Source organism: Capsicum annuum, chromosome 10 (genome assembly GCF_002878395.1).
Source record: "Capsicum annuum cultivar UCD-10X-F1 chromosome 10, UCD10Xv1.1, whole genome shotgun sequence".
Lineage (NCBI taxonomy): Eukaryota > Viridiplantae > Streptophyta > Magnoliopsida > Solanales > Solanaceae > Capsicum > Capsicum annuum.
In genome coordinates, this window is record NC_061120.1 from 181,170,152 (window position 1) to 181,196,827 (window position 26,676).

At 32.9% G+C, this 26,676-nt stretch overlaps 2 protein-coding genes across 2 annotated transcripts; one reads left to right on the top strand and one right to left on the bottom strand.

The window, feature by feature from the left end:
• The first annotated feature begins 1,521 nt into the window (after positions 1-1,521).
• On the top strand, positions 1,522-4,169 carry LOC107844465 (probable glycosyltransferase At5g03795). Its single transcript, XM_016688875.2, has 3 exons — positions 1,522-1,866; positions 2,639-2,984; positions 3,325-4,169. Exons 1-3 carry the CDS (start codon positions 1,538-1,540, stop codon positions 4,000-4,002), a joined length of 1,353 nt encoding a protein of 450 aa, XP_016544361.2. The 5' UTR covers positions 1,522-1,537; the 3' UTR covers positions 4,003-4,169.
• Positions 4,170-16,253: 12,084 nt separating this feature from the next.
• Positions 16,254-25,245, bottom strand: LOC107843393 (GDSL esterase/lipase At5g03820). Its single transcript, XM_016687664.2, has 5 exons — positions 24,767-25,245; positions 23,916-24,046; positions 22,915-23,148; positions 16,785-17,040; positions 16,254-16,647 (listed from the first exon to the last, which is right to left on the bottom strand). Exons 1-5 carry the CDS (start codon positions 24,996-24,998, stop codon positions 16,454-16,456), a joined length of 1,047 nt encoding a protein of 348 aa, XP_016543150.1. The 5' UTR covers positions 24,999-25,245; the 3' UTR covers positions 16,254-16,453.
• Positions 25,246-26,676: the final 1,431 nt, after the last annotated feature.

Sequence of the window (26,676 nt, forward strand, 5' to 3'; positions counted from 1 at the left end):
GTTAAATCCGACGCAGAATAGATAATATAATTATCTAAAAAATGTATTAAAATTGGTACAAGATGAAAAAAGCACTCGTGAAACCAAGAAGATAGTTGGATACTTTGATTTTCGTGCAGAACCTTAAAACTTTGAATATCAATATGTGTATTTGAACCTTTCGAACACTTACGACTCTTAATTCTTGGGCCCGCCACTGCCCACCACGGCACCATAACCTATATTGATTCTCCTTCGTTTTCATTTACCCGCAAAAAGTCATAATCTGCTTATCGTTTGATAATTACACAACGATTTTGTTTATTAATTGTTAAAATGTTCTAAGCTACTTATTAATCAATTGATATGATATTGACTGGTGAAAAATTATTGAACAATATATCATACGAAATTAAAATCACATCACAACATATAGTACGAAACTAAAATCAGAGCTCCCGCGCTGACAATAGTTATTTTCAACTCCAATATTTATTAAATTACCTGCATCCGAAAGGGTTGGTACTTTCCATATGTTTGCGATAATCTAATATCAATAAGTTAATTAATAAAAAATCATTGTGATAATCGCATTTTATACTCTTGAAATACAGTATGCCATCCCAGTATGACTATAGTAAAGATCTCACCATGCGGTTGCTAGTATGGTTTTCCTATTTTAGCTACATTTTTATTTGAGACAGGCTCATGAATTATATTGGATGAAAGGCTTATGGGGATTTGATAATAAGATCCTTAATTACCTAGTGAGTATGGGAAATTTTAAAATTTATACCTAGCTAGTGGTGTATAATGGAGTTATATTTATATACCTAACAATATAAATTTAAAAGTAGAAATATGAAATTCTAAATAGGTTAATGATTTACACATAATTAAAGAAATTAAGTAATCTGCCTCCACCAATAAGCCGTTGTTCACCAACTGTTGATTCGATAAAACAAGACTACTAAGTCAGTAAGTTTATTTTAAGTTGAATTATTAGTTACGGTTCAATTTTAATCAACCCTAACAATAACATCCTTATTGTTTAAATTCGAGATCTTCGTCTAAATATTAATTAGTCGGTTATTTTCCCACAAAAATCATGGTATCTCTTTCAAAAAATATACAGCCTAGTGACATCTCGCGTATTGCCTCTTTTGACAAGTTTTGGCATTCCATATTTTGACATTATGAAGTACCAAAGAAAGAATCACCACATATTTTGCTCAAAATTTTTATGATTTACTTATTTCAAACATTACATCAAAAAGTATATCTCGAGAAAATAATTTTAAAGAATATTAATTTATGGTTGGCTAATAAATTAGTGCAGTATTTTATGCTGGGTCAATATTACAAAAATTGCTTAGATGAAAAGTTCCTTCTTTTAGTTTTTTAAAAAACAACTTCTGTTATGCCTGCTCAAAAACACGCATTTTCCCCCTAGAAACTTGCCTAAACAATTCAACTTTCTAAAACAAATCTTTTTCCTTTTTTTTTTTAAAGAGGAAATAATTTTAACTCTTCACACTAAGTTTAGACTCCCCCAAAAATGGATTCTACTTCAGATTCTTCTTCTTCTTTTTCTAGTAAAAGAGTTGTGTGGTTGATTGCAATTCCCTTGATTTTAGTATTTCTATATTTTGCCCTAAAAGGTTCAACAAATTACTATATTTTATCAAATAATGAGAGCAAACACAATATTAATCCACCAATTGCTCAATTACAAAAGCAGCTGATAAGTAATTTAGAGAGAGTTGAAGTAGGTCTTGTAAGAGTTAGAGTTGCTATAAAAGAAGCACATAGGAAAAATCAAACATTTGATGATCCTGAGTATGTCCCTACCGGTCCAATTTACTGGAACCCCACTGCCTTTCACAGGTATAATTAGTTTCCCTTCCAAAATATTTCTCACAATTTCATTTATGAGAGTCAACTGGTATATAAACTTTTGATGTATTTTAAGATAATATTTTTTTCGTTATATTGGTGATATGAGAAAAATTGCAATCTATAGTACTTTTTCTATAGTTTTTGAATATTCAAATTTTAATTTTAAAATATTGAATTAGTTTAATCTAAAGTCATATCGACTATCAAGAAATGAAATGCGACAATTATTTTGGAACCGAGGGAGTAGCTTTTAGCAGCTTCAACTTTTAAAGATTTGAAGCTTTTTGCCTATAGATGAATTGAACTGGAGCTACGATTCTTGAATTTTTTTATTATGGAGATAGGATTCTTGAACTTTTGTATTATAGAATTGGACTGGAGAAAAAATTCTTGAACGTTTGAGTATATACTCTCTTTGTCCTAATTTATATGACATGTTTGGCTTCTTGAGAGTAAATTTAACTGATCTTCGAAGCTAAATTGTTTAGATCATCAATATTTTAAAATTAAATTTCAGAAATTTGAAAAACTATACGAGAAGTAGTATAGGTTATAACTTATAGGTTGCAGTTTCTCATGTCAATGTATAAAGAAAAACTACATTTTGAAATGATGATTTAGTTCATATAGTTTAAATACCGATAGGCAAAAATCGAAAATTGTCGTGTAAATTTGACGGAGGGAGTAGAATTGAAGTGGTACAAAAGTTTTGTTGAACTTTTGACAATGGAATTAAGATTCATTATTTGGGATATTGCAGGAGCTACATGGAAATGGAGAAACATTTCAAGATTTACGTCTACGAGGAAGGCGACCCCCCTGTATTTCACTATAGTGATAGTCAAGGAATCCTTGGAATTGAAGGGATTCTAATTCATCAGATTGAGATAAGCAAGTTTCGGACGAATGATCCTGAAAAAGCCCATGTTTACTTCCTGCCCTTCAGTGTCTTATCAATTGTAAGCTACGTTTATGTTGTCGATTCTCGTGCATGGAGTCCTATGCAGAATACAGCAGCAGATTATATTGATGAAATCTCAAGAAAATACCCTTATTGGAACAGAAGCCTTGGATCTGATCACTTCATGCTTGCTTGCCATGATTGGGTAAGAAACACAAATTTCCATTGACTATTTTTCATTGGTATAGAGGCGAATTTAGAATTTAAATTTGACGTGTTCAATCATAAGTTCTTACCAGTGAGACTATGGCACATTGTACTTTTGAAATCTGTTAAGAATCTAATATTAGTCCAAAGCTTTAGGTATGGATGATTACTTTAAGAGTCCATAAACTTCAAATCTTGGATCTACTCTGTTAAGAATCGTAACTCATGATATCTAGTTATTCAGAATTTTGTTACAAAGTCTTCAAATTATTTTGAGGTAGTTTTGTTTGATGTTTATGAGAGACAATGCTTCTTCTTATGTAATTGCCATACTGCAGGCTCCTACAATTTCTTTTGGGGTTCCTTACTTGTATAAGAACTCAATACGAGTACTATGCAATGCAAATACCTCCGAAAGATTCAATCCTACCAAGGATGTAACTTTGCCAGAAATCTATCTCCCTCAAGGTAAAATGGATGGATTAATGGGAGGTCCGTCTCCATCCAATCGTTCTGTTTTAGTTTTCTACGCGGGAGGAATCCATGGCTACATAAGGCAAGTGCTCATGGAGCACTGGGGAAAGAATGATGATCCGGATGTGCAAATACACGAGTACCTTCCGGAGAATGTCTCCTACTATGGCATGATTAGAAAGAGCAAGTTCTGCATTTGCCCAAGTGGTTATGAAGTGGCTAGCCCGAGAATGGTTGAGGCACTTTACATGGGATGTGTACCGGTACTCTTGAAGGATCATTATGTGGCTCCTTTTAATGATGTTTTGAACTGGAAAAGTTTTGCTGTTGAAATGAATTCGACTGATATACTTAACTTGAAGAAAATCTTGATGTCAATACCTCAACAACAGTACATTATAATGCAAACTAGAGGCCTTCAAGTTAGAAGGCATTTTGAGGTAAATTTTCCTCCTAAGAGATACGATGTCTTTCATATGATTCTGCATTCGATTTGGCTTCGAAGGCTCAACATACAAGTCCACGACACGAAGGATGGATGACTGTTCCACAAGAAGTTTACTGTATTATTTGGCTAAGTTGCTTTACCAGATCCTACACAAATGTCGCGCCGTATCAGACTATCAGACCCTCTAAATATAATGCATTTTTGAAGAATTCAAGCCGCATAAGAGTAAATTTCATGTGTAGTCATCCAACTTTGTGTTGATTACCCAAAAATCACTATTCTTTATTTTGTTTCACAAAAGTCATTTTGACAAAATTTGATTTAAAAACTACATAAAATGTGCGATGAAATAAAAAAAAAAATTTCTTATATTTGAGGGTGAGTTTAAAATGGCCCCTCAAATATACTTTTGAGCAATTTTGATCCACTATATTGCTAAAAATGAGCTTTTTTATTCACATATGTTTGACAAAGTCTACTGACCAAATTTAACGAAATTGAAAAAAAGTAAAACCAAAAAATCTTAAAATTTATTTATCATAAAAGTACAATAATTATTTTTTTATTTTACCATTACACTATTTTTTTAATTTTTAATTAATTTATAGACATCTTTTCTTTACTTTTATTACATATTTTTAGTAGATTATTAAGTAAAAAAATATAATTGTTAAATTATTTTATAATTGTTTCTATAAATATTATTATCAATAAATTGAATATGCAGAGTAAACTGCAATAATTTTAGTAAATAGAGTTACTAAAAGAAATTTAAAAAATTAATAATGTAGCTTATTATGAAATAAAACTTTTTAAAAGTTTTGGATGATATATAGACTTTTTTAGGGGCTAGAAAGGGAGATGAAAGATTTGTTGAAATTAGTTGAAAATAGGGTCATGACGAAAATTTTAAATTTATACTAGTGTTTTACTCCTTAATATCTTAATTATTTCATAAAAGAATTAATTTCAAGTATATATTTTTGTATAATGATAAATACATGAAGGAATTGTTATAAGGAAATTAAAATAATCAATGAACATGTGGTATCATATGTAACATAAGAGATCAACATTATGAAACGGAACTTGTGAAGGGGTCTACGAAATTATTAGACAAATAAATAAATTAACCTAAAAAGAAACACCAAATCCTCCAATAAACTAAAAAAAAATGAAAATATCAAAGAATGCACTCTAAATGTGATTTAATATTAATTTTTTTTTTTTTTACAATTTTGTAAAATTTAACAATCAGAATTTGTTAAGTATTTTATGAAGGTCAAATGCACTCACGTTTAGTAAGCTTAAAATATCAAAACTACTCAAAAATATATTTGAAAGGTTATTTTGTACTTACCTTCAAACACATGGGATCTTTTTTTATTAATTTATCACACATTTTAATTTAATTTTGTCAAAGTGACTTTTGTGAATGATAAGGTAAAGTTAATCAACTTTTGTGAAACAAAATAAAGGGATAATGAATACAAAGTTGAAAAGTTAAATGACCATTCATAAAATTTACTCAGCAGCATAACTCTGTGGCCAATGAAAATTTGCGTGTAACACCACATTTATGAGTTTTCAATATTTATGGAAATTGGAGAAATTAGGTTATACATGTAGTTCATATTTGTTGCTTACCTTAGTTCAGGTGTGTCAGGTTGAACATGCTTACTCGTAAAATTATACTTCTTATATAAAAAATTACACAAGTATATAGGACAAATTATTTTTTGTATGTGTATATATTAAATCTTGAACATGCTTAACAAAAATTCTAGCTTTGTCATTGTTCAGGTACAGATAATTTGGTAGTGCACCTTCACCCCCCTTTGATGTAGTTAGACTCATTTTACAATATGATTTGTGTTTTTTGCAAAAAAATGTATAACCGTCAAAATTGTAGATCAAAACTTATTTACTTGCTGTTGTAAAAAAAATACTTTGATGATGTGGTTAATTTCTGTAAGGAATTTATGCCTTTACTATGTTGTTTCTGGATGTAGCAAATTTCTTGAGTATTTACAAACACAATCAAAATTTAAGTTCAACAAATACTTGAAATTTCTTGGATCCTACCAAAATTCTCCACACCCCTTGTCGGATCATCCAATATAATAATAAGCTACTAGTACATAATTTTGGAGAATCTAAATGAGTGCGGCGGCCTTTTTGAAGGATCCGAGCAACGTTGTTTGGCTAAGGGATGTTTTAGCCTACTGAGATACCTTTATATGGAAGAATTAATAATTGCAAAATTTGACTATCTTTTAAGAAGAAATACATTGAAAAGCTTATTACATCGCTCAAGATTCATTAGAGTGGCAAAATTGTTTGGTACCAAATACCCAACATTATTTGAAATGGGGAACTCACTAAGTTCTTATTCATAATGGTAAATAATTTGTTATAACATGTTGACTTACATCGATCAAGCAAAACAATTTATATTGTCATCAATATTTGTTTGTGTAGAATCTAATAAACACATTATTTGTAGGATCATTGAGTTTATTTCACCAGTCTAATAGTGTAATCACATGTGTAAAACATGAACCACACTTGAAGTTCCCAGTCTATGAATCATACCTTGTTACAGAGTTATTGCAGTACTTTTCGGAGAAAAAATCTTCAAAGAATCTTCTACAAGAACTTGAGTAATTTGTGAAGGAAGAAGAATGTTTATCTGTTATTTTTGTTTTCTTGCAGAGAATGAAAAGATGTGTTGATTTCTCATGTAAAACCCTTTGATAATTTTGAAGGGACACAACTATTCAAATAGTTGTGTTTCTTTCTTTTTCTCTTTACTGAAGAGACACAACTCTTCAACTTTAATTCCAACAGACATGTATTTTCTTTCTATTATTTATTAATATAGATAAATCATAATATTTTATTTATCTGTTAATATGGATTCGGGTTGATCTACATGGGTGATCCGATCCGATTTTCTTCATCTCTCACTCACACATAGTGGGTCAACTCTCATTCATGCTATGTAACATTTATACTTAACGACTAAACCGTGTGATCAGTGCATACTTTGAGAGTGTCGTTGCCATACATATGTTAGGAATATACAACATCTCGATCAATGAAACTTAGAGTAGATTATGGTTTGCAGTTCCCTAGATCATATATCACACTCATATTTCTCATCATCTTTTTTTCTTAATTTTGAGTTTATCATTATGTACTTGTATCAAAGATAAACATAAAAAAACGTCAATGAACACAATTAATATGATAATATCCAATGATCTTTCTCATCTCACGAGTCTCTTAATCTGAACATGGTATACTTTTCTAGAAATGTCCCGCTAGACCAAATCAAACATGATATTTTGACAACATACAAAGATAGCAAACACCAAATTGAATCTCAAGAAACTGATCAAAATCATGAGGGCACAATATGAAAGATTACCTATAATTTTCAGGGCTTCACACGATAGCAAGTAGATACTAAACTTGTATCGCCCTTATGGGTCACTTTATACTTATATACATGGCATAAAACATGTATCACAGTATTGACTCCCTTTCAATGGAGCGTATGTCTTTTATAAAGTAAATACTGTGTAGATGATAGTTCAGACATCTCATGTCTAACTTTGAGTTCACAAATCCACTCAATTATTTTATTTTTCAGAACTCACATATGACATTAGAAACAGACTAACTCATTTTAATCACATATGATTAGACATAATCTAACAAACAACATTCAAATTATAAACTTTCGGCTCTCTTATATCATCGGGTCTGACAATAATAAGTTTATAACTGTCTCATCTCTACTACTTGTCACTTAGACAATAGAGGCGATTGTCTGTGTGAATAGGTCAATCTTTGTCTGTTTGACATACTTTTTATACTCAAAAAATAATTTACGTACACTACATAAAATAATATATATATATATATGTGTGTGTGTGTGTGTGTGCGCGTGTGCATGTATGTATATGAACCAACAAGATAAAAATTTAGACATTAATCAACATTAACCTCAATAATGTGAATTTACATGAACATGATTGAAAAAATAAAAATAAGTATATCTACATCTACGTAGACTTTACATGTCTTTCATAAACATCACATGCTATGGGTTTTGTTAAGGGATCTGCTACCATTTGATGTGTATATATGTATTTCATGTTCACTTTCTTTTGTACAATCATGTCTCTTATAAAATTATACTTTATGTCAATATATTTCGTCTTTTCATGATATTTTGGATTCTTTGTGTAAGCTATTGCAGCCAGACTATCACAATTGATTATGACAGGTTCAACAACATTATTATACATACCCAAGTGGATCAAAAAACGCTTAAGCCAAACAACTTCTTGCACAACAGATGAAAGCGCTACAAATTCAGCTTTCATCGTAGATAAAGCTATACATGACTACTTATTGATACTTCATGATATGGCGCCATTATTAAGCAAGAATACATATCCAGAGGTGGACTTTCTCTTATTTAAATCTCCTCCCCAATCAGCATCAGTGTAGCCTTTGAGTTGCAGATTATTTCCTTGATAACATAAGGAATAGTCGACTGTGCCTTTGAAATATCTCAATATTCTTTTAACTGCTTTCCAATGTTGTGGTCCTGGGTCAGATTGATATCTACTAACTAACCTAACGACATAACATATATCAAGTCGAGTACATATCATAGCATACATTAGACTTCCGACAGCATTGGCATAAGGAGCCATTCTCATTTGTTCCTTCTCTTGTAGAGCCTGAGGACACATCCTTTTGATTTAAAGCTTCACTTTTAGATACCAGAGTGTTTATGGGTTTGCAATATTGCATATTAAAGCATTCAAGAACTTTCTTAATGTAAGGTTCTTGCAAAAGAGACAACAATCTCTTCGAACGATCTCTTGATATCTTAACTCCAAGAATATATGATGCTTCACCCATATATTTCATCTTAAAAGTAGATGACAACCACTATTTTATTTCTTTTACATATTCAATGTCACTTGCAGCTATAAGTATGTTATCTACATATAATGATAAAATCACAAACTTATCTTTGAATCTTTTGATTATACACGATGATCTTCATGAATCATAACGAAATCATGCGATATTATCGCATTATGTAAATGTAAGTACCATCTCCTAGAAGATTGTTTAAGGCCATAAATCGACCTTCGAAGTCAACATACTTTACTTCCTTTGCCTTTTTCACAAAACCTATGGGTTGTTCCATATAGATTTTTTCTTCTAATTCTCCATTGAGAAGTGCAGTTTTCACATCCATTTGATGCAATTCAAGATCCAACATAGCCACTATAGATAAAATTAATCTTATTGAAGTAAAGCGTACAACAGGTTGTGTGTAACCCTTAGCTACTAGACGAGCTTTAAATCTTTTGATACTACCATATGCTTTTCGCTTCATTTTAAGAATTCACTTATTTTCAATAGCTTTTCGGCCAACAGGTAGATCAACTAATTTCCATACTTGGTTAGATTTTATTGACTCTATCTCCTCCTCTATTGTTTTAAACCATTTTTGTTTAGTGGGGTATAAAAGAACCTTATTTATATTTCTTGGCTTTTCATCATCTGGCGTAACTATAAATGTTTTGACTTCGATCTCAAATCGACGACAGAGAATTTGTGGACGACTTGTTCATCGAGGTTGAGATTGATCAATTGATAAGTTACTCCCACTCGGACCAGCAATATCACTAGGACTTGTGGAAATAGGAATTGATCCATTATCATCAACATGACTCCCACTCAAGTTCATTAGAATATAAATAGCGGAAGTGATCTGGTCCGTAGTTTCATAAAGAGATAAGTCTTGACATATCTCGCCCTGCTTAGGAAAATCATTCTCTATGAATGTAACATCACGTGACTTAATTTTAGTTACAGTTCCACTATTTTGTTCGCTTATGAACGCATAACCCTTAGATTGTTCAAAATATCTTATAAAGATACACTTTTTTCCCCTTGGACCTAATTTTTCACATTGAGAAGAAGGGTTATGAATAAAAGCAGCACTACCCCAAGACTTTAAAATGCTCAAATCGGGTTTTTATTAAGTCATAACTCATATGACATAGTTGTAACTGATTTTGAAGGGACACGATTAAGTACAAACATTGCAGTGAGCAACGCATCACCCCAATAGGTGATAGGCAATTTTGCTTGCGCTATCATTGACCTAACCATTTCTAACAAGGTTATATTTCGTCGTTCCACAACACCATTTTGTTGTGCAGTGTAAGGAGTAGTTAATTGTCTTTGAATTCTTTTTTCATCAGACAATTGTTTAAACTCATCAGACAAATACTCTCTACCTCGATTAGTTCTTAGAGCTTTAATTTTTTGATCAATTGATTCTCAACTAAGTTCATAAACTTAAAAAAGCAACTCAAAGCTTCAGATTTGTGATAAATCAAATATACATGACCAAATCAAGTAAAATCATCAATGAAAGTGATGAAGCAAATAAAATCATGTCTTGTCCTTACATTCATTGGACCACAGATGTCGGAATGAATCAATTGCAATGGAGTATCAACCCTTGTGTCTTTCCCAAATGATTTTCTTATAATTTTTCCGGCTAAGCACAATTCACAAGTAGACAATTCTACTTTGTCTATTGTGCCAAGCAGACCTTCTTTAGCTAAGCGATTTATTTTTTATTGATCAATATGGCCAAGCCTAGCATGCCATAAATTTACATTATATTCATAATTAGAAGTTGACGTAAATAAGAAAAAACTGATATTATTATTATTGAAACTTTGAATAACATTCAATACAAAAACCGATCATAAAAAAAGATAAAATACATAAAAAAATCCTGATCTTGTCTGAATTTTTCAAAAAGATACTTAACTTTACTTTCGACCTATTACCCCACAAATCTTACTTAAATCGTAGCAAATACACTATTTTAATTCTGTGCATGTATACACGCGCAACAGGAGCGTGAAAAGGCTCAAAATTAACTTTTTCTACCAATTAAAAGCTGCCATGTGTAAATATTTTGATATATAATTTATCTTTTTTTAAAAAAATAATCAATATTTATTTATTTTTTAAAATTTTTTCATACACCACCACTACCACCACCACCCGCAACCCCCTGCCCACCGTTGTCTTCTTCTTCATTATCACCATAACTCAACAAGAACATCAATTACAACAACAACAACATCAAGTACAACAACAACAACAATTAGAGCAACAACAACAACATCAGCATCACCATAACTCTCTTTCTCCTCAATCCTCCCAATCATCACCATAATTCTACTCACATTTTACCATCACCATGTTTACTTTCTTCAATTTCAAGTTCTTATTTCATTTTTTTTTTACATTTTGAACAATTTTATAAAACCCAATATATATCCTCTTAAGAAAAACTATAAAACTCCATTTAATGGAGTTTTGATGGTACAAAATTAGGAAGCAATACAAAATTAACATAAATACAAAATTGAAAACCACAAAATTAACATTGAAATCCAAAGAGAAAGAAAAATATATGGAGAAATCAGCAACTGATGGGGGTGGGGGTGGAGGGAAGCTGTTGGACGGGGATGAGGGAGGGAGATGTTGGACGGGGTGGGGATGGGGGAGAGGGGGTGGGGTGGTAAATAAAATAAAAATAAAAACTTTATTAAAAATATAAATAAAATATGAAATTAAATTGTTTAACACGTGGTAGCATCTGATTGGTGTGTGCATTCACTCTCTTTCTTGTGACTGAGATTCAGCAAAAAATGATGTATTTGCAAGGAATTAATTAAGATTCGTGGGGTAATAGAAGGAAAATAAAGTTTAGGTGTCTTTTTGAAAAACTCGGACAAAATCAGGGGGGTCTTTATATATTTTCTCTCATAAAAATAACCAATGCCGTACTTTGTTTTGGCCAAATACAAATCCACACCATGTTCATGAAAGAAAAAAAAATAAATTCTAACTTAATCAACATTGTAACAGAGACTAGATTTCGACTTATTGTTGGGGTAAATAGTACATCATGTAGATATAGAGTTCGGTCACCACACATTTTCAGTTTGCAGGTACCAATCCCTTTCACCTCCTCTTTGGAGTTATTTCCTACATACACCCATTTGGATCCTTACAGAATTCGTCGAAAATTTACGAAAGCATCTCTATCCGTTGCTATATGCTTGGTGGCTACTGAGTCCACAATCCATGTAGGAAGTGATTCAATTAAAAAAATAGAACAAGAAATATTTACATCACTACGTAAATTATTAATAAGTTCGCATACCATTTTAGGCTCAGGACAATCACGAGCAAAGTGTCCCTTGTTCTCACAGTTGTAGCACTTGAACTTAGCTATGTTCACCTTTTTCTTTTTCTTTGGAACAGAAATATTTTCCTCTCCTTGTTAATTATTCTTAGGCTTCTTTAAGACATTTTCTTTCCCCTTCTTTTTGAAAAATTTACCACGCTTGCATTTATTGTCATATCCACATTTAGGATCTGAACTAGTCATATACGCATTTGTAGCAGCATTGTCTACTCCAAGGCGCTCTTCTTCGAGTTCCAAATGTCTCTTAGAATCTTCCATAGTTTTGACGCTAACATTGTGGGTTAAGTGCATTTTCAGATTTTTTCAGCTTTGGGGGTAGGGAGCGAATAACAGTTTAGAGTTGTTGCTCTTCGATCAACACATGACCAACATCTTTTAGTTCATTCACCATGTTTGACATATGGCGAAGATGCTTTCGTATAGTATGATCAGGGCGTTTCTTATAAGTATCAAACTTAATAGTAAGAGCCCTTAACTAAGCAACTGACGTATGACCAAATTTTTATTTTAAAGCGAACTACATGTCCTTAGCATCATCATACTTTCGAAATTCTCTGATAATGTCATTATCCATACTGCTCAGCAACGTAATGCGAACAAGAGAATTTTTCTTTTTCCAAGCTTGATATGCCTCAAGATTTTTCACATGTTGAGGAGTATCACCATTTTCAGGAAGTGTCATAGACACGTTAAGAGTTTCTAGAGCCTCTTTCTCTTTTAGGACATATTGAATTTTCATACTCCATATTTCATAATTATCACCGTTAAGCTTATCACCTTTATTAAGCTCTGCGACAATGTTCTTTGCAACAATTGACATACTAATTTAAACAATTATAAAGTATAGTGAGACAACTACATAAGTTCACTAAGTTCCAATCATCGTCTGAATATTGTCACTGTTAGTATATAAACTCACGATAAAATCTTGTCACTAATAGACCTCCAGCCCACACAACTTCTTAAATTAACTTATTAATTCTCGTTATGTGTTTCACAAAGATCGTAAGATCATCATCTTGAACATTAGATTCTGGCGAGAGATTAACTAAATTGTCCATCATAATTTTCACCTTATCCTTTTGTTGCTTTGTGGTAACTCATCTGGGTGTTCTTATCATCACCATGATTTTCTGTGACATATACAGAAAATAATTAAGACTAATCACATATACATGTTCAAACATGTAGATAGAAATCTCTGATGAAAATAAAGTCCCCCCCAAAAAAATAAAATTATAGCAATATGGCTTTAAAACCCGATGACTTAGAGTTTTAAGAAAAAAAAAATCATCTGCTTCAATTTTGTTTACTGTTACGTGAAGGATCTTGCCCTTCTAACTCAATGATGTTCTTGTTACAAATATAATAATAATGTCTTATTTCCAAGAGTGAAAGAAAATGACCACTAATGGACAAAACAAAAACTCATGTTGGACAAAAAATTTTTTGTTAGTACAGTTCAAGTAAAATTCTTCTGACATTTATGAAAGTGGCGACACAGAAAGTTATTTCAAAGGAATCAATTTGTTACTCCCTTCCTTTTAAAAACAGAATGTTCTAATTTAACTTGACATGAAGTTTAAGAAAGTAAGAAGATTTTTAATTCTTATGATCCTAAATTAAAGTTGTGGCAAATGTATCAAATGGTCCTTCAATCTTGTGGTCTTAAGCATGCCATGTGTAAAGTTAAAATTTAAATATTGTTAAAAAAGGAAAGGGATCATTTATTTTGAAACGAACTAAAAAGAAAGTATGTCATTCTTTTTAAATGGAGGGAGTATATATTTTTTTTTAAAAAAAAATGTACAGCACCCAAACGTCCAGTCCTTTATTTTCGTAGACTGCCATCACGCCACAACGAAAAATATATCCAACAACAGTACATGGGACTTCTTTTGGTACAGAGTTCTTTATGTAAGCAACATGTAAACTAGAAAACAAATAAAAAAACCTATGCTCTGATGCCTATGTAGAATTTAATAGACACATTATTTGCAGAATTATTGAATTTGTTTCACCAGTTTAATAGTGTAATCACATGTATAAAATACGAACCACGCTTAAAGTTCACAGTCTATGAATCATATCTTGTTACGAAGTTTTTATAGTACCTTTCAGAGAAGAAATCTTCTATGAATCTTCTACAGGAACTTGAGTAATTTGTGAAGGAAGAGGAATATTTATCTGTTGTTTTTGTTTTCTTGCAGAGAGTGAAAAGATGTGTTGATTTCTCATGTAGAACTCTTTTATAATTCTGAAGGGACACAACTATTCAAATAGTTGTGTCTCTTTCTTTTTCTCTTTGCTGAAGGACACAACTTTTCAACTTTAATTCCATATTTTCTTTCTATTATTTATTAATATAGATAAATCATAATATTTTATTTATCTATTAATATGGATTCAAATTGACCACATGGGTGATCCAATCCGATTTCCTTCAATTTGGTTGGTGGAATAAGTGATAACAATCTTGGGGTAACGTTTATCCCCAGTTCAGTTGTACGTAGGACGTTAATTAGTGTGTTCCAGAAACCATTTTGTACTACAAATGATGGAATTAATCTATCACCATATTTGGTGGGAATTAGCCAACTCAATAATGAGTTATCTTTGTCTATTTCATTCCCGCAACGACTAAACGATCTTCCCATGACAGTATAACTTAAATCCTACTAGTAATCGTAAGAATTGAACGTAAAGCTTATTAGTATGTTTCATGGCCATGATGTTGTTAGGCTTCATGGAGAATCCTAATAGCTCAGTTGGTTGCTTATCTGAACTTCACCTTGCTGGCGAGGATTCCCTACCCTGTGATCCTCTCCCCATTTCCCTAATTATCCTTAAACCCACCCCCAAGGCTTCATAGGGCTATTTTTGACAAACGTTGCTATAAAGTCATAAATTTGCCTAGTGGAATATTCATAAATTTGTATATAGATAGTGGCAAGAGTATCTAACATGACCAGCTTGTACGCCACGGACCCTCTTCGATTTACAGGCATGAAGCCAAGTCCCCGACGTGCATATTAAAGCTAAAATTTTGAGGGGAAAAGCTTAGTCCAATGATTATCAATTTGTCAACCAGAGAAAATAGGGGCTCATTAACTTTTCAACATTGAGCTTGGCGTTACTCCCTCAAGTCGCAAATTAACCATTACTTTAGAAAAATTGTCCCCAACTAATTGTCATTTTAGAAATTCAAGACTAAAATTGACAATTATGAAACAATATTTAAAAAGAAGAAACCAGTTTACTTTTATTAAATATGAATAACTTATGAAACAATACTTAAAAAGAAGAAACCAGTTTACTTTTATTGAATAGGAATAACTTAGTAAATTATACCTTGTACAACAATAACAATATATCCAGTGTGTTTCCACAAAGTGGGGCTAGTTGAGGTAGAGTGAATACAATCTATACCAGAGATGAAATAGAGAGACTACTTTCAATATACACTTGGCTGATGGCTCAAGACCGTAAATTATACCTTGTACTTCTGAATCTGATGCGTCTTGATTCAATTTAGTCAATCTACCATGCTCAAAGTAAAACCAAATGCCACCACTGCTAGGGCGGGTTCTAAACCAAACCATAATCGATAATTCAATTGCAAACTTAGTTTATTGGCTTATTGGCAATGGATTCTCGGATTAATGGTTGGAGAGAACGGCTTAAAATTTTATAGTTAAGCATATGATGCTTAAGTGTGAATAGAGGCCAAAAACTCAAAAATCTGATGGCTTGGCCCTTCATAAACGTCACAAAGATGCTAAACTAATAGCCCGATAACTCCAGTAATCCAATTGTTGAATCAATTGGGACCTGTAATAACTTTTAGCACAAAAAAATAAAGTATTTTCTAAAACATTTTTTCCGAAGAAAAATGACTCAATGGCTTATTGGTGCGGGGTTGGATTACTCAATTTTCTGAAGAAATTCTAGTAGATGAATGTACTTTTCTTTGATTCAATGATATGAAGAGACAGTGTAATCTGTAATGTGGAAACTCTTACCATGTATGTATTATAAATAATAATATTTCTGCTGATTATTATGTAACAGGAGATGAAATCTTGGCAAACACATACCTTCAAATAGTTTCAGTAACTACTTTACCACAAAGACTTGCTAATAAGCTTAAACTTGAATGAACTAAACTTTTTTGCAACCTCAACAGCAACCGTAGAATCGCTTATTAAGAGATGAGATCAAAGCCCTGCTCCAGTAGACTTTGTGCTAATTTCTCATTAGCTGCTTCAGAGGGATGGAACCCGTCCCAGAATACGTACTGTGAGGCATTGGAACATGTCCCTATTGACCTGACGTTGCAAAGGAACGATGTTTCTATCGTACCAGTCCCACAACAAGCTCTCCTTGATTCAAAGAATCCTGAAAAAGGAAAAGAGGCATTTTTCATAAGTGATATCAATATACTTTATGATGGATGAATATATGGTTTCTCCTTTCTTTTTACTTTACATTAAACTACGTCAAGAAGAAAAAGAAAATGAGTTTCAGAAAATTACCACTATCAGCAGGTTTAGTGATCATATCAAAGAGAGGCTGATAGATGTCGAAGACGACAAGCTTAAGGCCTGGAAGTCTACTCCTCAAACTATCCGATGTCCGGTTCAGCTTGGCGTTGAAGAAAACAGCATCTTGGTTCAATCTAGCAACACATTGATTGCTTCCTCTACCAAACAAAGTTATAGCTGCTGGCAAACAACCTGTTGGTGGCAGAGTTGTGACTCCAATCTTCCTTACTCCCATACTATAAAGGTTCTGTTTCATACATTACTGCTCTTGTTAAAATACTGATAGCATTTAAATCAACAATTGCAACAGAACATATGTTAGTGTTGTCATATTTAGCTACATTGTGATCTGATTAATTATGTTTGTGAGCAACATGTTCATTGTGTTGCAATCCCATGTTTCGAAAATTTGCTATTCGCGTTGTGTCATTTTATACGAAGATGTTTGTGTTGAAGTTAGTTGAACAAGTAAAAGTTCCTATTGTTAGTTGGAGTTTAGTGAGAGTTAGTTAGACAGCTGGATTACAGCTGCCAATTTAATTGTTACTTGCTGACTGGCCAGTTAGTTAGTTAGTTAGAATGAGTAGAGGTTAGTCAACTAGCTAAATTCTAGAACCTTCTGCGTATATATAATTAGATGTAGCAACTGTTTCATTGAGGAACTAATCACAACATCAAACAATGAGTTCTCTCCCTTCCTCTCTCAAAATATCCTCTTTTTCTCTCTGTGATCCTGAGCTATCTTAGCTCACTTCCACAAGTTATCATGGTATTAGAGTTTGCGTAATCGATCGTCAAGCCTCTCATTAGTGTTCATCAACCCTTAATTGCTGAAAATCTCTTCCACTTCTCCTTGTTTTGGCTACAATTTCTATTGTTTTCTTAACCCTCTAAGTTAATTTCCATCAATTGTTGAGTATACGATCTGCTGTAAGCTTCCATGGCTGCAACTGTACCTATAACTGGGGAAGTACCTGGAGATACAATCATGCCAACAATCAATCAGCATCATCCTCTGTTTTTGCAACCATCGGATACTCCAGGTAGCTCCTTAATCTCTGTGAAACTTACGGGTCTTGAGAATTACACCTTGTGGAGTAGCACTATGCGTATAAGTCTATTAAGCAAAAGTAAACTGGGTTTTGTTGATGGTCAATACCCTAAGGAAAAATTTCACGCCTCTTTACATGAACTTTGGGAAAAGTGCAATGCCATAGTGTTATCATGGATTATGAACTCAGTAAGTGCTGAGCTGTTAAGCGGTATGGTTTATGCATCTAGTGCTCATAAGGTGTGGATAGATCTTCAGGAGAGATTTGACAAGGTGAATGGATCGAGAATTCTATTTCTGCACAAAGAGATAGCTACACTTACTCAGGGAATTTCTTCTGTATTTGCATATTTTTCCAAATTGAAAGAGTTTTGGGCTGAATTTGATGCACTCATGCCCTGTACTGGTTGTAGTTGTAAAGAGTCCAGGAAATATGTTGAACATTTTGAGTACCAGTAGTTACTACAATTTTTGATGGGTTTGAATGATTCTTACTCTCAATTGAGCAACAAAATTCTGAACATGGTCCCTATACCCTCAATTAACAAGGCTTATTCCATGATTATCTCTGAAGAGAGTAGGAGAAACATGTCTTCTTCTTATTCAGGTACTGAGTTACCTAAAGGCACTGCCTTACTGAGTAACAACAAGGGAAAAGGAGGGGTGTTAAACCCTCCCTACACCTCATCTGGAGCTTCAAGTTTAGTCATTCCGCACAGTGGTTCTATAAGAGGCCCTGGTGGTTTCAGCTCTGGTGTTAGTAACTCTCTTAGTTCAAGCTCCTACAATAATTCTCACACTTCAAGTTCTGGATCAAATCAGAGATTTAAGAAGACCAATCTCTTTTGCGATTATTGTCATTTCAAAGGACATACTAGGGACAACTACTACAAGTTAATAGGATACCCTAGTGACTCCAAACGGAAAAAGAGGTTTATTCCACATGATTCTTGTGGTACATCAGCTTATTTTTTACATGATAGTGCCAGTGTTGTAGGAGGGAGACAAGCAGGTTCTGATCATATGAATCAAAATTCATATGGATCAACTTTTGATATCCCTCAGTTTACGCAGGAACAATACTATCAGTTGCTAAATCTACTTGGGAAGGGAGATACTACTACAGGGAAGAAAGATGCTACTACTGACTCAACCATGGCAGCAGGTATGTACTCATATGTTGTAGCTTGTGGGGCTTCTGACACTAGTCATAAGTGGATGGTTGATTCTGGAGCATCAAGCCATATGGCCAATACTCTCAAGTTGTTGACAGAACTTAGAAGTTCTGAAAGTATTAAAAGAAGCAAGGTGTACTTGCCTACTTGTGAGGTTGTTTATGTGCAACATTTAGGTTCAACTAATATTTTTGGAGGTCACACAATTTCTAATGTCATGCATCTTCCTGACTTCACATACAATCTTTTATCAGTTTCCAAGTTGACAAAGGAACTCAATTGGGTTGTGCTATTCTATCCTTACTTCTGTCTCTTTCAGGACATCTTAAGTGGTCAGGTGAAGGGAATTGGTAGAGAAGTTGACGGTTTATACGCGATCAATTCAAGAGACAAGCATGAAGTTCAAGCTGTAGCTGACAGTATTAGAAGAACTGCTACTGCTTATACTGGCTCTACTTCAGCTAGTAAGTATAAAGAGTCTGATGGTGTTTTGTGGCATAGACAGTTAGGTCATGTACCAATTAGTACTTTGTAGAGAATAAATAAACCTGTTACTTGTGCTGGTAGAGTCAAAGATTGTACTGTGTGTCCTTTGGCTAAGCAAACTAGATTGTCTTTTCCCTTAAGCAATACCATTATCAGTTTCTGTTTTCATACTATACATGCAGATGTTTGGGGCCATATAGAGTTCCTACACATGATGGTAAGAGGTACTTTCTTACTCTAGTTGATGATCACTCAAGATACACCTGGCTCTTCCTGTTACCCACAAAATCTGATGTAATTGCTGCAATGAAATCTTTCTTTGCTATGATCCACAATGTGTACTCTTGCTCAGTGAAATATTTGAGGTCTGATAATGGCTGTGGATTTTTTAATTCCCAAATGCTTGACTTACTCCAGTCTCTAGGAATCATACATCAAAGCTCGTGTGTATATACTCCTCAACAAAATGGCATTGCTGAGAGAAGGCATAGATATATTCTAAAAGTTGCCAGATCTCTTAGATTTCAAGCTAAAGTTTCTTTGAAATTTTAGGGAGAATGTGTTAGTACTGCAGTTTATATCATTAACAGGTTACTATCATCAGTGCTTCAAGGACTGTCTCCTTTTGAAAAGGTTTTTTGTCATGCCCCTGATCTCTCTCACATGAAAGTTTTTGGTTGTCTTGGGTTCACTTGTGTGAAAAGATCTGATAAGTTTGCTCCAAGAGCAGTGCCTGCAGTCTTTCTTGGTTACTCACAGACTCAGATAGGTTACAGGATGTTTAGCATTTTCTCTAAGGAGTTTCATATCAGTAGAGATGTGGTCTTTAAGGAGGATATATTTCCTTTTACGTAGCCTGCTTCTCCCAGTGCTACCACTGTTTTTCCTGTGGTGGATTTGTTTCCAACCACACAAGCATATTATACTACTTCTCCAATTCCTTCTCCTTTAAATGATGTTCCCACAAAAAGTTTAGAGCCTGCAACACAATATCCATCTCTCTTCTTTTCTTCCTGATAGTGTGGAACTTGAAGTGTCACTTACCTTACCTTTATTACCTGTAGTTCCCTCTTCACTTCCTATTAGAAGATCCTCAAAACCTCCACTATGGATTATATAACTCAAGGCAAGGGCAATTCCACTTGCAACTATCCTATCTCAAACTTTGTTAGCTATGCTAATATATCACCTTCCTTTAGTACTGATCTGACATCTTATTCCCACATTGTGGAGCCTCAGTCTTTCTCTGAGGTTATTAAAGATTCTAAGTGGATAGAGGCCATGCAACAGGAGATATCTGCCTTAGAAGAAAATCAATCATAGAGCATTGTTGATCTATCTGTTGGCAAAGTTCCAATTGGCTGTAAATAGGTATTTAAAGTCAAATATACTACTTTAGGAGATGTAGAGATATACAAAGCTAGGTTGGTTGCTAAGGGGAATAGTCAGAAGGAGGGGTTGGACTATATAGATACCTTTTCACCTGTGGCTAAAATGGTCACAGTAAGATCTGTATTAGCCATTGCTGCACCACAAGGTTGGTATGTCTATCAGATGGATGTACACAATGAATTTTTACAAGGTGATCTAACGGAGGAGGTGTACATGGACATTCCTCAAGGCTTCTCTTGTTATAACACCAAGCTTAAAGTCTGCAAGTTGCACAAATCTTTGTATGACCTCAAACAGGCCCCTAGACAATAGAACAAGAAGCTTACAGATGCCCTATCACAGCTGGGGTTCACACAAAGTCATTTTGACTATTCATTGTTCACTAAGAAAGTACAATCTCACTTGGTGGTGGTGCTAGTCTATGTGGATGATCTGCTAGTCACAGGTAGTGATCCAGACCCGATTTAGCAGACAAGGAATGATCTACAACTGAAGTTCAAAATGAAAGACTTAGGGGAACTCAAGTTCTTCCTACATATAGAATTTACAAGATCCTCTAGAGGTATTGTGATGTCACAGAAGAAGTATTCTCTAGAACTAATTGATGAAATGGGACTTGGAGGAGCAAAACCTGCTGACACCCTTCTTGAATCCAACTTAAAGCTCACATCTATAAAATTTGACAAGATGATACTACTAGAAAATTCGGATGCTGAAGACAAAGAATTGGCAGATGTTGGACAGTATCAAAGATTGGTTGGCAGACTGTTATATCTCACAATGACAAGAATTGATATAGCCTATGCAGTCCACGTCCTAAGTCAGTTCATGCATAAACCTAAACAATCTCACCTTGATGTAGCTCTAAGAGTAGTGAGATACATTAAATCAACTCTTGGCTTTGGTCTGCTATTACCCTCCATAGGTTCTGGTAAACTTGAAGCATTTTGTGACTCTGATTTGGGTGGTTGTCTACAAACCAGAAGATCGGTCACTGGTTACTTAGTCATGTATGGTGGTGCACTGATTTCTTGGAAATCAAAAAAATAAGCCACAGTTGCTAGGAGCTCTGCAGAAGCTGAATTCAGAAGTATGGCCTCTACAGTGGTTGAAATCACTTGGTTGAAAGGCTTGTTCAGAGAATTGGGAGTTACTCTTGATATACCAATTTACTTGTATTGTGACAACAAAGCTGTTATTCAGATTGCAGCCAATCCTATATTTCATGAGAGAACCAAAAATATTGACATAGATTGTCATTTTGTCAGGGAAAAGATTCTACAAGGTATTGTCAAGACTTTTCATGTATCAACTAAAGACCAACTTGCTGATCTGCTGACCAAGAGTCTTGGCAAGTAACCTTATGACTACCTATTATCCAAGCTGTTGTTGAAAGATATCTTTTCACCATCAGCTTGAGGAGGGGTGTTGAAGTTAGTTGAACAAGTAAAAGTTCCTATTGTTAGTTGGAGTTTAGTGAGAGTTCGTTTAGACAGCTGGACTACAGCAGCTAATTTAATTGTTACTTGCTGACTGGACAGTTAGTTAGTAAGAATGAGTAGAGGTTAGTCAACTAGCTCAATTCTAGAACCTTCTGTATATATAATTAGATGCAGCAACTGTTTCATTGAGGAACTAATCACAATATCAAACAATGAGTTCTCTTCCTTCCTCTCTCAAAATATCCTCTTTTTCTCTCTGTGATCCTGAGCTATCTTAGCTCACTTCCACAAGTTATCAGTTTGACATGGTGAAAAACTTAAGGAAGAAAGAAAACCTTAAAAGAATATTCTAATCTGTATGATACGATCTCTATCTAGATCTAAAGTGTCAACTCTAACAAATACCGAACAAAAAAATAGTCTTTTTTTTGGATATAAGTGGTGCCTACAAATGTCATGTTGAGTGCATCAAAGTCGCTAAATCGTATTTCGTAACATAAAAATCACTCAACTACGCCAAAGTACCACAGAGAGCTAAAATTATCAGTACACAGGAGAAGAAGGAAAAAAAATACCTGAACGAATGTAGTATAAGATTGCATAAGCATGTTGGAAAATCGATCAGGTGAGACGATCCTGTTGAGCATTGGATTAACATAGTAATTCTGAATGAAATCACTGCTGCCTGCACTCAATAGATGGATTGCTCCAGAGATAATGTTATTAGCCTGTGTCCTCCCTACTAAATTCACTACTTTTCCTTGCCAATCCCTGTAGTATTGTAGCTGCTGTGTCAATGTAAGTGCACGCTGCATACAACACCATATATATATCAAGTTAGTTATCCAAACACGGGGGCCAAACAAGTTGGAGTGTCTATGTGTTTATATAACAAAAAACAATTAGTCAATTACCTATGCTTTGTGGCTCTACAATTGTTTACATGTATAATTGTAGAATCCTAAACTGTTTTTTGGCTACATAAATAACTGAACTTTATTTACTAGAATAATACTAAGTTATAAAAAAAAAAAAATTGTGTATCACATTAAGGTTAATTGAATTATGTGTGACTTGCTCAAAATAATTATGATCTCTCCGTTGACTTTATCTCAGGTGACAACGGCAGGAGAACACCTCACAAAATGCATTGGCTGGATTTTTGACTCGGGAAATAAAAATGAAAAGCATTGCGTAAGAACTTTGGATTATCCATATTTTATAAAACAGAAAAAACTAAAAAACTTTTAATTCAAAAAAAAAATAAATATCCGGTGCCAAAAATTTGACCTTTTTGGTCATTTGTATACTTTGATGACAACTAAAAATGATCAGGGAAAAACCACACCCTCTAGGGTGACATTAGAGGTCAAGTTATCCTACTGATCAAATTCACGTCCTATACTAGGTCACAAGAAAATAACTTTATTAATGCTCTAAAATTAGTTTCATTATTTTGCGGATATAATGAATAAAATTCAGTACTTTATGTAACAAGATTATTACAGTAGCGAAAATTCAATAGTTATACGTAAAATTACTCCACAAAATTAAAAGGGAGAACAAAGAAACTAACATAAAGTTGAGGAGTCCTTTCATAATAACCAGAAGCAGCAGAGGCAAAGTTGACACCAGTCAGTATATTTCTTCCTCTTGCTTCTGGGCTAAGGTAAGCTGGTGGATATGTACTGAACCCAAGATATTCAGCTGTCCACAATTAACACATGCAACTATGAGACAACATATACAATATTTTTGACGCAGAATATAAAATACATATATAAAAATTATATCACTTAACTTTTGTTACGTATCAAATTTTAAACTCATAATTTCAGAAGTTCACAATTGATTCAACAAATAAAAACTTAAAAATTGAATTCATGAGTTTTGAATATTCAAATCCGCATCTGCATGGGATATAGAAAATTAGCTTACTGAAATTGTTGAGCATGTACAAACTCAATATTTGATCAAAAACTCAAAAATTAGAATAAATAATAGATTTCAAACTAAAAAAATTTTAAGTTTGCACCAATAAAAGTTATTTTCGACATGGAATATAGATATACATGTGAAAAATTATATCATTAAACTTTCGCTACACATCAAATTTTGAATTCATAATTCTCAAGCTCAACAGATTCAATAGTAAAAATATAAGAGTTGAATCATAAAGTTTAAATTTAAAATCCGCCTCCACATGGGATAAAGAAATATTTTACTAAAGTTTTTGAACATATATAGGGGCCAACCTAGTACTGAAGAACCTACAACTTTATCTGAACTCAGTAATTAAAAAACTCAATAAAATTAGAATGAATATATAGATTTCAAACTCAGTAATATTTTACTATGAATAGACTAAAACGTTGAGTTTGCACCAACAAAATTTAAATTTTGAATTCTACTGTGAACTTTTGTTACCAGTGAAGTCAGTAGCCAGCTTCCCATTGCAAAATCTTCCAGTAGGTCTATGAGTAACAAAATCCCTTCCATAAGGAAGAAAATTAGCCTTGATAAGAGTAGTCAAATTGTTATTATTTCCAACATCAACTACAGAATCTCCAAATATGTTCAATGCTGGAACCAAAGGATCTCCATTTGCCACATAAGAAAACACAACTAGAAATATAACAACACATTTCAAGAACCCCATATTTTTTTTAATTGAAATTCAGCTTTTCTCCTCTATTTTTTTTTTTTGGTGGGGTGTTGGAGAATTTAAGGAAAATTAGAGTTGAGTACAGGTCAAAAAGTGAAATAACTGCTGGATAGAAAGTGCATATTTTCCATGTGATAGGGTGCATGTTTGGCACCTCCTAGTAGTATAAAGTTTATGTTGGAATTTTGACATTATTAGGCGAATTTATAAAACAAACTCTTAAAAAGTTTTGTTTCATTTTTGTCCTTTATTGTGAGTTTGTTTACAAGTATGACGAATTATATTTAATAAAGGCCTCAACTTTAGTTGGTGAAAGCAAAATTTGCGTGACACAGTACAGAAAAATTGTTTACAAACATATGACATATTAGTCTTATTAAGAAGGTAAAAAAAATCAGCTTTTTTGGTTGCTCAATTTTGTGAGCTATATATAAAGAAGGCATATAATTTGATATGATTTGATCTCTTTAATATTTTTATTATTAAGTTGATAATGATTTCACTATAATTAGCATCTTTTATTTTTGGTAGGATACCTCATATCTTCTTGTATAAATATTAAAATAATATGTGAATAATATACAGTGAAAATTCAGCCATCTTTTATAACTTTCATAGAGGAATAGTTTTCTGACTTTTTACAAATTTTGTTAGTTTTATATTATTTTTATAAGAGATTTTTATCTTTATATCTAAGAAATCTTTATTTTTACATGTAATAAATTTAAAAGATTATTTTTTTCTAATTCAAATTATAAGAGGACAAAATATCTGAACGTTTATGAGTACATGGTGAAACTACTTAGAATTAATTTCATGTACTCGAAAAGAACTTTAACTTTGACTCACAAATACAAAATGGTGGCAATAAATAATAGAAAAGTTCGAGGTTAAAGATAGATCTTTGGTCAATTCATATACTCCCTCCGTCTCAGTTTACTTATCCCAAATTTCCTAATTTGATATTCTATTTTAGTTGTTCTTTTTTACTTATCAAGACAAGAAAACTTTTTTTTTCCATTATACCCTTAGGGGTCGTTTGGTAGACCGTATTAGGAGAAATAATCCATGTATTAAGTGTGGTATTAATTAATACTATATTTGGTAGGATTTTGGACCAATGTATTACTAATACCATGTATTAGTTATACACCCTACATGGTATTATAGGGTGTATGACTAATACATCACATATGGTGGTTTTAGTAATACATGGATTTTAATACCATGAGATTAGCATTTGTAAAGACAAGAATATCCTCAAATTCTTTTAAACATTTTTTTATTTTTAAAATTTTATTTTTTATACTTTTACTAATAAATTTATTCAAATAAATTAGTTTACAAATTTTATTATTATTTACAAAAATGTCCTCAAATTTTTTTAATTTTTTTCTAAATCTTTTTCAATTTATTCAATATGAGTTACTTCTTTTCAATTTATCAAAATAATAATATCTCTCCAAATAATTTTAGTTATAAAAAACTACTCCATTAACTCAAAAAAATATTTATTGGTCAAAATCCGAAAACATATTGCATACAAACTTTAATTTTGTAAATAGGATATTCATAAATTAACATAATTTTCTACTTAGTTTTAACACATTATAGAATACAATTTTTTTTTAATAATGATTTTATTGTCTCATCCAAAAGTTATACGCATCTC

What these genes read in the sequence shown, in the direction of transcription:
- LOC107844465 (XM_016688875.2), top strand. Translation starts at nt 1,538, where the DNA reads ATGGATTCTACTTCAGATTCTTCTTCTTCTTTTTCTAGTAAAAGAGTT. An exon ending in AACCCCACTGCCTTTCACAG is followed by an intron (nt 1,867 to 2,638) that starts GTATAATTAGTT and finishes GGGATATTGCAG; the next exon opens with GAGCTACATGGAAATGGAGA. An exon ending in TGCTTGCTTGCCATGATTGG is followed by an intron (nt 2,985 to 3,324) that starts GTAAGAAACACA and finishes GCCATACTGCAG; the next exon opens with GCTCCTACAATTTCTTTTGG.
- LOC107843393 (XM_016687664.2), bottom strand. Translation starts at nt 24,998, where the DNA reads ATGGGGTTCTTGAAATGTGTTGTTATATTTCTAGTTGTGTTTTCTTAT. An exon ending in CTTATACTACATTCGTTCAG is followed by an intron (nt 17,041 to 22,914) that starts GTATTTTTTTTC and finishes TGTATGAAACAG; the next exon opens with AACCTTTATAGTATGGGAGT. An exon ending in CACTAAACCTGCTGATAGTG is followed by an intron (nt 16,648 to 16,784) that starts GTAATTTTCTGA and finishes TTCCTTTTTCAG; the next exon opens with GATTCTTTGAATCAAGGAGA.